Source organism: Urocitellus parryii, chromosome X (genome assembly GCF_045843805.1).
Source record: "Urocitellus parryii isolate mUroPar1 chromosome X, mUroPar1.hap1, whole genome shotgun sequence".
Taxonomy (NCBI): domain Eukaryota; kingdom Metazoa; phylum Chordata; class Mammalia; order Rodentia; family Sciuridae; genus Urocitellus; species Urocitellus parryii.
The window spans coordinates 62,160,890-62,177,710 of record NC_135547.1 but is presented as its reverse complement, the minus strand read 5'-3'; the positions used below and the strand labels follow the sequence as shown (position 1 = coordinate 62,177,710).

The 16,821-nt window shown below is 31.2% G+C and overlaps 1 protein-coding gene across 2 annotated transcripts in view; it reads right to left on the bottom strand.

The window, feature by feature from the left end:
- The window catches only part of Chm (CHM Rab escort protein), a 168,032-nt gene that overhangs the window by 77,620 nt on the left and 73,591 nt on the right, over window positions 1-16,821 (bottom strand). For both annotated transcript variants that reach the window (XM_026381447.2, XM_026381448.1), the window contains 4 exons: window positions 11,563-11,935; window positions 6,828-6,944; window positions 6,207-6,327; window positions 4,994-5,219 (listed from right to left, as the gene is read on the bottom strand). In XM_026381447.2, the coding sequence (XP_026237232.1) occupies window positions 4,994-5,219; window positions 6,207-6,327; window positions 6,828-6,944; window positions 11,563-11,935 (837 nt within the window). The remainder of the gene's footprint in view (window positions 1-4,993; window positions 5,220-6,206; window positions 6,328-6,827; window positions 6,945-11,562; window positions 11,936-16,821) is intronic.

Genomic DNA, 16,821 nt, shown 5'->3' with positions numbered 1-16,821 from the left:
GGAAACTATTTACTTTTCCATATATATTAAACAGTGAAACGTAGTTTAAGCCCAACCACTTGGTAAAAGGTATTTGGTGGTGATTACTTGTGTGTGCATGTGTATATAAAATTTATGCTACATGCTAAAATTCTCACCTTTCATTTTTTAATAATCTTACCACATTAAGAAAAATAACAGATCAAATCTAGGCCATGAAAGATTGAATTTCACAGTTAATAGTGGAGTGACCTTTTTTTTTTTTTTAAACAAAAGTAACAACCTCTGAGCAGTCTAGGTCTACTTATTAAAAATAAAATAAACAAAAAAACAAGTAAAGTTTATTTGCTTCCACTACTACTGCTCCATTTTTCACATTATAAAAACACAACACAATATATAAAATGTATTCTGAACTAAGTCAGCTCTAAAGGGCACTATGTTGTCAACCACAGAGATAACAGAAATAAATTAATCAGGTCAGGGTTCAAAAAGGACTTCTATTTGGAAGAGAATTTAAAATCCTATATATTACATACATATCCTGTCCAGTCCAGTAGGCCAGAAAAAAATATTAACTAGCTAATGTATATACTAAGGGAAGTTCTAAGGATTGCTAGACTAGAAAAATATACAAATTTTCATGACTTTTCTTCCAGTATGGTCCTGTTTATATATGCTGACATATTAATGGGTACTAGGTAATGCAATAAATAAGCTTCATTTTCTTTGCTTAAAAACAGTACCTATTTAAAATGATAAAAGCCTCAAAAGGTGTTTATTCATGAAAGTTATCTCTAGTAGTTAAAATGTTATACTGCTTAAGCAGAATTCATTTAGAATGCAGGATATGACTTACAAATGTCTTTGAATCCTTCACATAAATATGCATGCATCCCATTTATAACAGTAGCCTTGATGAGAACACACTGTAACTGGCTGTGAGAAATGCTTAAGAAGCTTATATTAAAACAGAATACAGAATGATGGTTAGAAATCATAAAACAGGTGACACCTTATACTGATAACCTGGTGATAAAAAGTGTAGCCTATGATGTATAGATAATGGTAGTGTTACCACTTCAGGATATAAACAGCAATATTTATATGGAATTATAAAGCATTATGTAGAAAACCCAATATAAAATTAAAAGTTAATATCCTTAGGCCAAATAAATGCATATAATTCACATATAGTCCTATATGTATAATATGTAGAAAGAAATCAGTGTTTCCTTAATTAACAAAGAAATACTTAAAAGTTTAAAATAATACTTTAAACTTAACAGAAAAAGTCTTTTTTTCCCATTATATACACATTTAATTACATTGCTCCTTAAAAGTATACTTAAAATGGATAAGATGAGGTCTAATTTTTATAACAACCTTTAATTCTGAACCACATGTACAATACTGACCCAGGTGCTACAAAGCATTAAAAGATGAGAGTTCTGATAAAATAGCAGTCTTTGGAATGCTAAAACCATCTTTGGGGAAAAATGGTCTTTGTCTAGCATCTCATTCTGAAATTTTATACCAGTATACGATAAATGAAACATTTAAATGTCTTTTCTCTTAGATAAACAAACCCCAAATACATATTTATAAACTGTTTGAATAGGAAAGAAATACAGGGATTTAATGAAAAAAGAGGAATGAGATTAAATACAGTTTAAATATACCTTTTCTGAAATGCTTGGGAATAGAAGGTTTTCAGATTTTAGATTTTTTCCTATTATTAAATAATTGCAAAATATAATATCTTAGGGATGAGACCCAAATTTAAACACAAAAATCCATGAGCCTATAGACACAGCCCGAATATAATTTTATACAATATTTTTAGTGCATTTGTATTTTGCAATTTGTTAAATGAAATCAGGTGTGGAACTTTCCACTTGTGGCATCATGAAGATGCTCAAAAAGAACTCACTTGAAACTAATGTTTGAAATATGATATGTCAAGAGCTTTGTAAGGTTTTGAACAACCAATAAAAAAAAAAGTTTCAGATTCTGGCACATTTATGATTTCAAACTTTTAGATTAAGGATGCTTAACCTGTATCTATTTTCATAAAGTACTACTAAGAAAGCTACTGAGCTTCAGGTCAATTCCCAGTGATCTTTTAATTCTGTCCCTGTTCCTTACCATTAAGTTCTGTAAGAGTAGCACATGGCAACATGAGAGAAAACAGTATAGTATAGAATCAGGCAATGACACAGGAAGAGGGACAGAGTGATTAAGAAAACCACAGAACTTTCTTCTTAGTTTCAATTGATAGAAGGACCTCTGGTCCTGGGGGACATGACACACTCTCCTCATCCCTACTTTGACCTGAAATAGGAGGAGGACAAGTTTGTTTGGAAATACGCAGAACATATTCTGAAATTAGTTACTGTGCAATTTACACAACACTCTCACTTCCATTTATAAGATGACATATTTAGGAAACATAAATTTGAAAACACCTACTTCCAGTAGTATGATAGAATGGGTACTGTGATGGGACCTCCTGTTAATACCAAAAAACTAGGTAATGCATGAACATAATTTTCATTGCACCGATGAGAAAGAAGGAAAAGAGACACCATGATAAACACCCCATCATCAAATATACCCATACATGTGTTATACAAACAATGAACTGAAATCAAAGTTTTGAGCAATAAAAGACTACAATAAAAATTAGATTAAAAAAAACCCCTTGGGCCAGGATAACTAGATGCCATCTGTATTATTAAAGGAGAATTCCCTGAAAAGAACAAAATGCTCCCATGTTTATAGGGCTTTGGGAATGAGCAGACACAAACAATTCCAGAAGAAAAGCATTCTTAATTTGAGATTCAAACTAAAGTGAGTCAGATATAAATTCTCAAGCATTGCAGAAGGAAACAAAACACTAAGGTGAATCAGCAGTAATAAAAAATGGCAGTATCAGACCATTATGAATATTTGTTAGAATGAACAGAAAGAATGTAAAATATTTATAATATGAATGATTTAAAGAAGCAGAAAGATTCAAAAAATGAACATATAAAAGGAACTATCAAAAATTATACATAAGAACTGGGAGTATAGCTCAGTAGTAGAGCATTTGGCTAGCATGCACAGGGCCCTGGGTTAAATCCCAAGCACTGCAAAAAAAAGGGGAGGGAAAGTGAAAGTATTGGGGATTGAAATGGAACAAATTACATTATAAAACATGTATGACTACATCAAAATGAACCCCACTATTATTTTTAATTAATGTACTACTAAAAACATTTTGAAGTTATTTTCATATATATAAAACTAAAAAATTTACTACAAACAGATGTAAACTAAAGGAGCTTTTAAAATTCTACATTTCAGAAAGAAGAAACAGACTCTTTTTAGCAGCATTCATCCTGCTCAGTAAAAGAGAGACTGTCAGATAGGCAGCATAGGAATAAAAATCAAGACTATGCCAACAAGAGACCTAAATATAGATTCTAAAAATTTGGAAATTAAAAGGATGGAGAAAGTTATAAGCGTCAAATATGAAAAGTTGGAATAATCATATGAATATCCAGCAAAGTGGATTTAAAGGGGAAAAAAGCATTATAGGAATTGGGGGGGAGAAAGACATTGATTAAGTAAATATTAAATTCATCTGAATATTAAAAAATATAAATTTCTACTAATATTAATAAATAACCCCAAAATATAAACTACATATTGACAGAATTATAGGGAGAAATAGACAAATCTAGCAACATAATGAGAAATGTGAAATATTTAAAACATATTTCTCTACAAATGATAAAGCAAAGAAAATATTCAATTAAAATAAAGTTTGAAAATTACAACTTAAAGCTTGATTTATTGGACCCTGATACCAATAATTAGAGAATCATGTACCTACCAACAACTAAATAAAAATACTCTTAAGAACATATGAAAAAATTGTAAAAATTAATGATATTGTAAGCCATAAAATAAATGCCAACAAAGCTCCAGGATTAAGTAGCATAAATGCCATAATGTAATTAAATTCAATGCTAAGGGCAGAAGAATTAACCAAATTATTCTTAATAACTCATGGATCAATGAAGAAATTATAACAGAAATAAAAACTCTTGGAATAGCCAGGCACAGGAACTCTGGAGGCTGAGGCAGGAGGGTCACAAGTTGGAGACCAGCCTCAGCAACTAAGCAAGACCCTGTCTCAAAATAAAAAATAAAAAGGGATGGGGATGTGGCTCAGTGGTAAAATGCCCCTAGGTTCAATCCTGAGAACAACAACAACAAAAAAAATCACTTAGAATAAAATTTAATGAAAATACTACAAACATGTAGAGTTATAGAAGTTCTTATATACTACTAGTAGAATGTAACAGACATAACTCTCTAGAAAAACAACTGGGGTCAATGTTGTAAAATGCTAAACATTCACATATTCCATAACTCAGGAATTCTTCTCGTACATATGTATTCTAGAGAAACTCTTGAACACACATATCCTGAATCAACATATAAGGATGCTAATAACAAAAAATGAAAACATCCTGTGTCCACTGACAGAAAAATGCAAACAGATGAAGGTACATTCACAATGAAATACAAGAGCACAATTTAAAAAAAAAACATGATTATAGAAAAGTATGAAGCTTTGAAATCTAACACTAGGTACAAAAATATTCAGAATTTTTAAAGCTCAAAAAAAAAAAAAGAAAATAGTCCAAGGCTGGGGTTGTAGCTCAGTGGTTGAGCACTTGCCTGGCATGCATGAGGCACTAGGTTCGATCCTCAGCACCACATAAAAAAAATATAATAAAGATATTGTGTCCATCTACAACTAAAAAATTTTAAAAAATAGTCCAAATGGCCTGTCATTATTGAGATGGATAGGTAAGCAAGTAAATAGATTACAAAAAAGCAGAACAATGTATGTGTCTGCATCTTATAAATCTTGAATAAATCTCATTTTGTTGTAATTTTTATGTCATTCATGCATCACCTTTAGAAGAGACCAGAAAATCAATGGCAAACTTACCTGCAGAAACACTGAGGAAGTTCTCCTTGGCCATATAAAGGAAACAAAAATGGAGTGTTGCCATACCGCCCAAGGCAGTGAAGAAAGTTTTTGGTAGCTTTGAGACCATCAATGGTACTGCTGGTTGTCTCTGATGTCATTGCAATTGAATGCAGGACAAAATACTGGAGGTTTGGGGTTAATTTTTGAGTTTTTAAATACTCAGAAAATGTAATGTCTTCATAGGCTATGAAAAGAAAGATAAAAATTTATCAATTGAAATCAGAACTAAATTTCTATTTAAAATCATCCCACACAAATGTGATCAAGTGTGTTCAAAATGTTGTATTGTTTCTGAAGTCTTTAAAACACACTTGAATTCGGAAACAAAACAACATTTTGGACTGTGACTGTTGATCTGAAGAAAAAAAGGAACACTCTTACTGTCCTAATTGGACTGAAAGTAAAATCTCTGTTTAGTGTTTTATGGATTTAAAAAAAATCAGAAAATCAGTAAGTAACACAATGGGTTGCCATTATTGGCAATATTCTTGCCTTATTAACACTTCAACTGCACAACAATGCCAATAATTACAGTTGAAAATATTGAATGTGACAAAATGGAAATCTATTGATCAAAATAACAGAGTAATATGAAACTTTTGTTAAATAATGAACTATGACAAAAAAGCAACAGAACTAATTTCTGTGTGGCTAATTATAATCAGTTATACTTTCATACAATCATGTATACAAACATAAGGAATGCCTAAAAAAATACTTCTTTAAATCAAGAGCAGAAAACATTGTAATTGGACAATTAATGGTAGCAAATGAAATCCCATGACCAAAGACAAACTCTTTATAGAAATAATTTAAATAAATAAAAAATATAAAAATTTACTGAAAGGATGTAATTTTACATAACCACCGAGGAAAAAAATCTGGCTGTACTGAGTGGACTTAGAATTTCCGAAATGTTCAAAATATCTGTACATATGTTTACTAGCAATTTGAAATGGCTAGTGATACTATGGAACTGAATTTTAAATTTTATCTAATTTTAAATAGATAATGTAAATAATGGCCCACTTATTCAATACTGCATAAATGAAATGCATTTTAAAACAATAAATACAGTAATAAGTAGCAGTAATAAGTAACAATAATAAGATGTTCACCAAGTATATTAAAAAGCTTAAAGTGGAAAACATGACTGAATGAAAAATAATACCTTTATATTCATCAGGATGTTCCTCATATTCCATACAAAAGGTAAGAAATTTCATCAGCATTCGCTTTTCTACCATAGTAAGTTGTTTGCTATTAAAGACATCAGCTCTGGAACAAGGGACCTGAAAAAATTATGATTTTTAAGTTAATGATAAAAATATTCCAAATTACAGTTCTTCCTCTTTAAGTATAACATGATGATTATTTCCATTTAACTATAGCTGTTTCATGTTACCTTACATCAATTCTAACAGCATCTCTGTTAACTTCAGAGCTATTTAACTTGTGACCTTTCTTACTTAATTTTGCAAACCCACTCTTTATGCCACTGAAAGTCCAATGGCAAATCACCCTTAATGGGGAACAAATGACAGTTCAAATCTAGCAGTACTGCCTAAAACGAATACTGCAGAATAACTCATGAAAAACTAACACTAGAAAAAAAAAACTAACCCAAGAAAATTTAATTAAACAAATTTTGCCATTTACATTTGTAAACCCTGATGCAAGAGGAATTTACTCCCTTACCAGGAAAGACGGCAATCTTATTTGCTTATCCTTCCAAAATGAACCATAAAAACTTAAGCACATATTCAGATACAATACTTGATTAGCATAGTACCTGTTCCATTCTTCCTTCTCGAAAAGCAAGAATCCTGGTGATATTTTTAAATTCTGCATATCGACTAACATTAGATTTGATTAGAAGATCAATTAGCATTCCCCGAGAATACAGGAGCTGTACAAAGAAAATATTTTATAGTATAAAAGGCAAAATAATGAAAACAGAATAAACACTAAATATATATAATTGTATTAGTTTTTAGATTTACAACAAGTCTATAAATATAAATTATAACATATAACACAATGTACTACTGTTTCAAAATTAATTATCTGAAATCCACCCCCCCCCGGGAAAAATACCCTGTACAATCCAAAAGTATTTTCATAATTCATCTGGCAGTAAAACCTGACCCAAATTGATATAAGGCTCTTCTGTCACAATATATTTGAATATGTATACATATCAGTAATGTTAATGTGTTTAGTTAGAGTATTCTATATCTAAGAATGTTACATAATACACAGCATATCAGCATAAGCATTGTATTGCTTTCTAAAATATATGTTGTTTTAATATTTTTTTTGTTGTTAATGGACCTTTATTTTATATGCAGTGCTGAGAATCAAATCCAGTGCCTCGTACATGCCAGGCAAGAGCTCTACTACTGAGCCACAGCCCCAGCCCTAATATATATGCTTATATATATTTTACATATAATATATAATTATATATTCCCTAGTGAATATGTGTGTCTGTATAAATCTGAATTACAGAAAATACCAGAAAACAAGGGTTTTGGATAAAGGACTAGACTAGACTACCTATATAATGCCATGTGGTTACACGAAGATATGAGCTAGGTGTTACTCCCCTCTGCACACACACAAAAAGAAAGAAAGAAAGAAGAAAGAAAGAAAGAAAGAAAGAAAGAAAGAAAGAAAGAAAGAAAGAAAGAAAGAAAGAAAGAAAGAAAGAAAGAAAGAAAGAAAGAAAGAAAGAAAGAAAGAAAGAAAGAAAAGAAAGAAAGAAAGAAAGAAAGAAAGAAAGAAAGAAAGAAAGAAAGAAAGAGAGATTTGTGATGCATTCCGAAAGTGTCAAATTATAAAGTCCCTTTGTAATTCCAGCAGTCTAGATGAAATACATATTCCTCAAGAAGTGAGGATTGTTATTGCCAGCATGTATGTGATGGGCTGACTTAATATTTCAATCTTTCAACATGTTTCATAACTAATATCAAAGAGACAAAAACATTATTATCCAGCATGTTTTAGATTTAACCATATGGTTAAATGCAAGAAATCTGCCTACTTATTCTAATCATGCTACCTTTAAATAATGTCTACAACTCAATAAATATGACAAATGTAAATGTTGCATCTATAAGTAGTAAGAAAAATAAAATAAAATTTGCTTTACCGAAGAAGGGGATCTCAAAAATCAACCTAAAGTCTGAGCATCTAATTTTATAAACTATTATAATACTTCAGCATTACATAGTACAAAATTGTCATTGCATTAAAACACTAACCTTATTATGCTAAGTATGACATGTTATTTCATTACCTTCTTCCTAACATACCTCACAACTAAGATAAAGCCTGTGTTTATAAAACTATTTTTAAAAATTTTTACCGGTTCATTATAATTATACATACTAGTAGACACATTCTTTAGATACTTCTACTTTTGTAGAATGAGCACAATAAGTTATTATTGGTTATTTTTAGATGTAATAATTGTATAATAATAAAAGATACTTGAAAAACCTTACTTGTTTTAAAAAAATGGAGATTCAAAGATTCCTTAACAGCTATAATATATTCATTCACAAATGTTAATATATAAAATACAGACATGTGCTTATAAGATCTAATAAAGATTTTTTTTTTTCTTGTTGTACTAGGGATTGAACCCGGGACACTTAATCACCAAGTCACATCTCCAGCCCTTTATATATATATTTTTTTTAATTTTGAGACAAGGTCTAACTTCCTTAGGGCTTCTCTACCTTGCTGAGGCTAGCTGTGAACTTGTGACCCTCCTGCCTTAACCTCCTGAGTTGCTGGGATTACAAGTATGTACCACCGAACGTGGCTAAAGCTTAATATTTAACACCACCTTTAAAAGTAAGTCATTTAAGATACCACTGAAGAGTGTGAATCAATTGTAACTAAAATTATAATATTGATTCTGAAACTCAGCATCAATAAATGTGTACATTATTTTAACTTAATCTCTTTTTCACCACTTAGTAGTCTACAACATCAACTTCAGAAAACTGAATTTGATGAAAATAATGGGAAATAGCTTTAATAATATTCTTTGCTGTACTTGGCATGTTGGCTCTATAATTAAAATTATGGACTTATTCAGAAATAAATTTTAAGAATTTTATCTTTGATTTCTTTAATAGTTTGAACACTATACAACTGTATGTATTTAAATTAATTAACCTTCCCTGAGATGACTTTTAAATGATTATATGATAGGCATGTTTTATAAACTATAAAGCCCACTGTTATTTCTTGATATGATGACTTTAAGATGGAATATGCATAGAAACATCAAGTAGTTTGCACACATTAAATGACTTTAGGAAAGAGAGAGGGCTAAAGGTAGATTTAAAGCAGGTATCCTAAACTTAGAGGTAACAACTGTAATTATTAGAACAGATAAAATTTCCATGGAGTGACTCTTTGTCCCCAAAACATGGACTATATGATTTTCAATTCAGTTAGCACTAAATAAATGCTTGTAGAATGATTATCATTTTAAAAATATCTATAAACTTCCTTTATGTTATGATTACATGTTCTGTAGATACTTTTGTAGAATAAGTACAAGAAATGATTACTGATTATGTTTAGATGTAAAAACCCATGAAAACTATGCAAGACAAAGTACAACTGCTTAGTCTAATGCCTCTGGACATATTTGTCTTTTATTTATCCAGAGAACTAGTATTACTAACCACTCAAGCCAGTGAAAGCACCCAAAAATCTCCTTCAGGATCTCCTCAATTTTCTCAGCTTCTAGGTAAACTTCATTCCTATAATTAACATTCATTTTTCGTTCAGTTTTTTTCTAAAACAATTCCTACATTTACAACAACACAATCTTCTCCCATTTTCTTTAGTAAGATACATACTGTATTTTAGCTAACTTAGAAGAATATAGAGTCATTTTTCTTTTTGAGACAGGATCTTGCTATGTGGCCCAGGCTGATTTTCAATTACCGGGCTCGAGAGATCCTCCTGTCTCAGTTTCCTAAGTAGCTGGAACTGCAGGCATATATCACAGCACCTGACTTTAGTCTTGATTCTTAACCACATTCATATCATTGTTTCTTTAGTAAGAGAATCAAAATTTCAAGTAAGTAATTCAAAGTGTAATTTTCAGAATAAGGCCAATTTTTTCTTAGACTGCCTTGTTTTTTGTTTACTTTTTAAAACTGATTTCAAGAATACTCTTCATAAGAACAGGAAGGTTATTAGTGAACTAGAATTAAGCTTCCATCCAGAGATGAACAGCCAAAGTAAAAGGAAAAAAAAATGCTAGTTTTCTGTGCATGGCAGGGTCAAAGTTGATGGAGAAAGTGGAATAGACGATACAGAAATATGAAGTAGGAAGTAGCCAACACAGACCATGACTCAGACACAGTGCTTTATGATAGAATGAAAAATAATAAAATTATGTACACATTTCCAAGCACCAATTTTAAAGGTAACAAGAGTTTGAAAATATGTGATTATATCAGCAAAATATGAGGGGCATGTGTTGGACCCTCACCCCCCCCATCACTCGGAACCCAAATAAAGTACATTAAATTGAAAAAAAGTCTAGTTTTGAGGTAATTTGATGTAATTTACTACCCTCTCTACTTCTTTCCAATGTTTCACTCTGTACCCTCAACTTACAGGATTTGATTGCCATTTTGTCTCTACTTTCACCAAACATTTAAGGACATGATCCTTTATCCTACTAGTTTTCTATTATTTTACACTAAAATAGCCTTGTTTCCTATGAACCCAATAGAACACTGAACCCTACCTTTTCTGAAATCACACTGAACTAAGAGTTAAAACTGTAAAGAGGAAGAAGTCGAGATTGAAATGGAAAAAAAAACTATTGTTATATGCATTTATGAATATGTCAAAATGTACCCCACTATTATGTATAAATATAATGCACTAAAAAAGCCAATAAATTATATTGAATGAAAAATAAACTGAAAATAAAAAGTTAAGGATGGAAACATAACCAAAGACAAAAGCATTCTTCCCAGCCTCCCTGTTCCCATTACTATGAAATTATCCTCTAAATTCCTTGATCATGAACATATGACTTTCAAAAATGCATTGATTTGCTAAGAATATTCACTATTACACAGATATTAGAATAGCTAGACTATATATAAAAGCTAAAAAAAAGTTGATGCAAACTGTAAGAACATAGGTTTGTAAACAGTTTCATCAGAATTCTTCATAGATTCATAGAAGAATATCAGGATGAACTATGTGTTCTAGCATAAAACCATTCTTCAAGTATGAAAGTACTATTTAAGAGCAAATTAAAAACACATAAAGTAACTTTATATAAGCATTTAGTATATTTGTAACCTGTAGTTAAAGAATACCTTAACTGAGTTATAAAATTTTGACTAGTCTTTTTATAAAACAAATGTTGTACACGTCAAAGACTAAAATTGAGCAAACTGGATTTATGGGTACAGATGCTATTTTTAATCAATGTGTTGTTCTATAAGAAAGTGGGTAAAATTAGTACTTACCTTTGACACTAAATCAATATTAAATCTCCTGCCTTCTTTAACAATCTGTGAGTAAGTAATCCGATTTTTCTTTGGTTGCTCTGCAGTGTCCTCTGCTGTAGGCACATTTTCATTTGTTTTTTCTTCTGAAGTTTTATCATCACTATGGTTTTCTTTTTCCCCTGTCGCTTCAGCATCATTTACTTCTAGGGTACTCTCTGGATCACTGCTTGGAGTTTGTTCTGCAGGCACTTCACAGCTCTCAGTGCTTAATGACTCATCTTCTGTAGGCAGACAGGCAGAATCTGCAGCTTTTGAGGAGTTCACAAGTGTCACACAAGCATGATTTTTCTTCAGTGCACCAGCTTCTTCAACATATTCATGCAAATCCTGACTAATAAGAAATTATTAAAATAATTAGTATCATATTTTTGATAATTCTAACCAGCCTCATTATTATGACACTTGAACTTTTCATGGTATCTTTTATTCTTTTATCATTTTCCTATAAAGTTCAGTGTGTATTTTGCCAAGTGACCCAGACATTATACATTCATTAGTTAAATTTTCAATACAATATGAAGCATAATTAAGAATTTAAAAATACAGATAAAAATTTCAGGTTGAAGGAGGAAATGACACATGTAAAATTTTTGAAAATTTAAGGCAGATAAAGGAATTGTATTTTAAAAGTTAATCAACACAGCACAGCCTTCAGAATTAACTTGATGTTGAACCCTGGTGCAACAAAAAGTTATGGCTGTATACTTAGAAAAAATATTTATTATCTTTAAACTATTCATTGATACCACAAGGATGATATCAAATATCTTCAAGGTTGTTCTGAAGATAAATAATTTTACATGCAAAGAACCTATAACAGTGCCTGGGATATAGTAAATAATCAACAGTGATAATTATCAAATATGATCATTACTGAGAAATTCTTGATCTGGTGAAATGATGGAGGGTAAATTGGGAAAAAATCTGTCACAAAAATTTTAGGCTGGCCTATCTCAATGCAAAATCTAAAAGGCACTTTCTATATTATTTTCTGACATATACTCTTTCAGTAGTAATGTCTATTAAACTATTCAAATTCCCACTTCCAAAATTAACAAAGTTAACATTCTCAGTCCTTCAGTGTCTTGATGGCTACAACAGGCTCCCAATCAAGTCCAGTTGCACCATAAACTCCTCCACAGACACCACTATTTTCATTGAGCTGCCTTATTACTCAATTATCTAACTCATGCCTTATATTTGATGGGTCCTGGCAAGTAAACACCTGCTAATTCACTGTTCAAGAACTAACTGTAGCCATTCCTTCTACCAAATCTAAACCCCACCTCCCAAACAACTTCTTTCTGTCTCCCAACCAAATTCCCTTCTTTACTATTCTTCGGTTTTCATCTCTACCTATTTTCTAACTTGGCATCTCTAATACCCAATTTGTTAACTCCAATCTTCTGGTCTATTATTCCTACTCCCCATAATATCACAATTCCCCCATTGCCAAACATACTTTTAACAATTTATCTTTTCTAAGAGTTTAAATCTCACATTTAAGAAGCCTTCCTTAATATAACCACATTCAATCAATCTATTACTCTATGTACCTATAATACATACATACAGTTTTTGCATTTATTTCTCAATTCCTGTTCACTAGTCCTTTGGTGTCCAGCATAGGTTGAACACCTCTAATTTGAAAATCCAAAATCTGAAATGTTCCAAAATACAAAACTTTCTGAGTTATCATGTCAATGCTCAAAAGGCTCTGAATTTTGGAGCATATTGGATTTCAGATGTGCAGATTAAGAATATTCTATAAAGTCTACACAAATACTTAAAAATTTAAAAGAAAATTCTGAAACACTTCGGGACCAAGAATCTCAGATAAAGGATACCAAATTAGTACATGCTTTCTCTTCTGAACTAGATTTAATTCCCTTCAGTGAGAACACTAATGACAACTTTTCCTGGGTGCTCCTCAAAACACCTACTGCACTACAGACATCATATCTAATAAAGGCTTGATGAAAAACTAGGTTGTGCATGCAGACTACATATCTATAAATGTGAAGCAAAGTTATTTGTAGAAAGCACAAAAATTAGACCAATATAAAACGATTATAAATTCAAAAGTCTGGGTACATTTAAAATTGAAGTGTCCTATTAAAACTAGCACAATAAACAGTATCCAAAAAGGGAACAATGAAACAATAAAATAACACTGAAATGTCAAGAAATAAAATGTACTTATTGTTACAATCTAATAAGTTTAATAAAATCTAATGAAAAATTAATTAACAGCACTAGTATTACAGCAATACTTTCCAAATCTACACAAATCTTTACTGGGAAAGAACCCAAGTTCTAGTCCTAGATGCATTACTTAGAAGATAATAGACAAGTCAACTCTCAGAGTCACCCACCTATAAAATGGGTCCATTTTCCTTAGCTTTCATGAGAGCTGGATGATAAATTAGCCAACTCACATGTGAAGTATTTTATATACTCTGAAAGGTTAGTCCAGTATAAGATATTAATAAAATTTAGGATATTGTTAAACTGCCCTCAGGTGAATGGGTAACACAAAACACATGTACTTTGCTTTTCTGTGGTCACATGATGGAATCATTTTGGCCAAATAAACTTCCATTAACAACTTTAAAAATTAAGAGTGATTATATGAAATGTGATTTGTATATTTTCTACAAAATTGTTCATGCTTTGTATTCACTTTCATTATTTTGAAAACCAATAAAACTTAAGTGGTTCCATGAGGAATCTAAGGTGACAACTTTCAGCAAAAGTTCCAAGTTTAAAGATTATAATAAGGAATGACAGGATAATTAATTACACTTTAAAGATAAGGCAGACTGTGGCAAGTTCCCTTATTATAGACCATGATAATGAAACCATGGAAACTGATCTAGTCAGTGGCTCTGTTACATTACATGAAAGGGTATTTTACAGAGTAAATAAAATTCATTAACCAGTGCTAGACAATCTGAAAGATGGAAGTCAAAATACTTAATTAAGGGTGTAAGTGTAAAGAAAAAAAATTATTTTAGAATTTGTTTTATATTCACCAACTTTTACTCATCTCAACATTATAATTTGGTAAAATTCCTAGCACTATGAAAAATAAAATCATTAGAAACACAATATTGTACTCAGCTTCCATTAAAAACAAAGTATTTTTGGAGTTCTGACAAGATTGAGGTTAATGTCTAACAAGAAATTATACAGACACCAAAAACTCTTTAAAAAATCACACGTTGGGGCTGGGGATGTGGCTCAAGCGGTAGCGCACTCGCCTGCCATGCGTGCGGCCCGGGTTCGATCCTCAGCACCACATACCAACAAAGATGTTGTGTCCGCCGAGAACTAAAAAAAAATAAATATTAAAAAAAAATTCTCTCTCTCTCTCCCCTCTCTCACTCTCTCTTTAAAAAAAAAAATCACACGTAATTCTTCAGTAAGCAAAATTCTGTTCATCAAAAGGAATGTCTTCTAAATTTAAAGCCTAAATATTATAGTATAAAACATTTTCTCAAAAAGGAAATTTTACATTCAAAGATATCTTCAAAGTAAAACAGCTAAATTTTATTAATTTAAATATATTTTAAAACCATAAAAACACATTTGCCAATTATGAAATGACATTAGTAAACTGAAAGCCTTCAAAAGAACCCTTTAGTTCTAGAATATTATAATATCTCAAAAGATAAATAAAACAATCTGTTATGATTAGGTCTTATAAAATTTTTCACTAGCAAAATAGATTTCACAAATCTAATGTCATTTTAATGCTAATGTGAATTCCAACGGCCATTCACAATGCAGTACAATAATAATTTTTCCTAACTACAATTGCTGAATATCACTTGTGTCAATGCATTGCTTTTAACAAATACCCAAATCTATACATAACCCTGTGAATTTGGAGATATAAATAAATCACATATTATCTAGTACTGCTTATTTAGGGTGCTAACAAAGGAACATCTCCAAGTGAATGTCTTATTAATGCTTTGAAACAGTCACCCTTTTAGATGAGTCAAATGAAGAACTGACAACAAGCTGGTTAATTTATTCAGCACAGGTGTTTACTATTTATTTTCCAGCGATTTGCAACATTTCCCCTCAATGTAGCTTGTTACAAAAATTATACTCTTCTCTTTGATGTATGTACTTTGTTCTAAGGCCATTCATTTTTTATTAGCACAGTATATGTTGTACTGTGACCTAGCTGTTGATTGCTAAAATTAAAGGGTTAATGGTTACTCATAAGAATTACAAAATCAGGCCCATGTCTGTAATCCCAGTGGCTCAGAAGGCTGAGGAGGATCACAAGTTCAAAGAAAGAAAGCCTCAGCAAAAGCAAGGTGCTAAGCAACTCAGTGAGACCCTGTCTCTAAATAAAATACAAAATAGGGCTGGGGATGTAGCTCAGAGGTCGAGTGACCTTGAGTTCAACCCCTGGTACCCAAAACAACAAAAAAGAAGTACAAAATCAGACTATCCAAAAAATGTTGTTCTAGAAAACCATAATACAAAGAAACATTAATCCATCTTAAATTACTGCAATATTCATATATTGATATACATAATTCCCTATGTGTTCCCAAATTTAAAATATTAAGAATATAATTGAGGGGCTGAAGTTGTAGCTCAATAGTAAAGTGCTTGCCCAGCATATATGAGACACTGGGTTTGATCTTCAGCACCACATAAAAATAAATAAGTAAAATACATGTATTATGTCCATCTACAATTAAAAATACTTTTAAAAAAGAATATAGTTGAAATATCAATCTCTTGATACATTTCTCCAAGAACAAAATGTCATTGGGTGGTATACAGCAGGTACAACTGTTGCCTACTCAATAACTTTTACCCCCTTGCTATGAGAGCCCCAATATTGTTCCAATAGAAGTCAGAAGGTACACAGTACTAGGAGATGAAACATGTGGAATGAAAACCAGTTATTAGAACTTTATAAGTCTTCACTAGGGATATGATTTAGGAGTAAACCTAATCCAGTTTTAGCCCATGAGTTGCGAGTCTGCTGGGAGCTCTTGGTAAAGATTTTTTAGAATAAAAAAATGAAGCATACATGTGTTTGTATAAATAAATAAATAAATAAAAAATTCTTCTATGGTTAGATTTTTGTTGTATGAGAAACTGGAATTGTGGCAAGCATTTTGTAATCCTGGATGGAAAGCTAACAAATGCAGAGCATCTGTCCCAGTTTTCTGATGTGTTTAA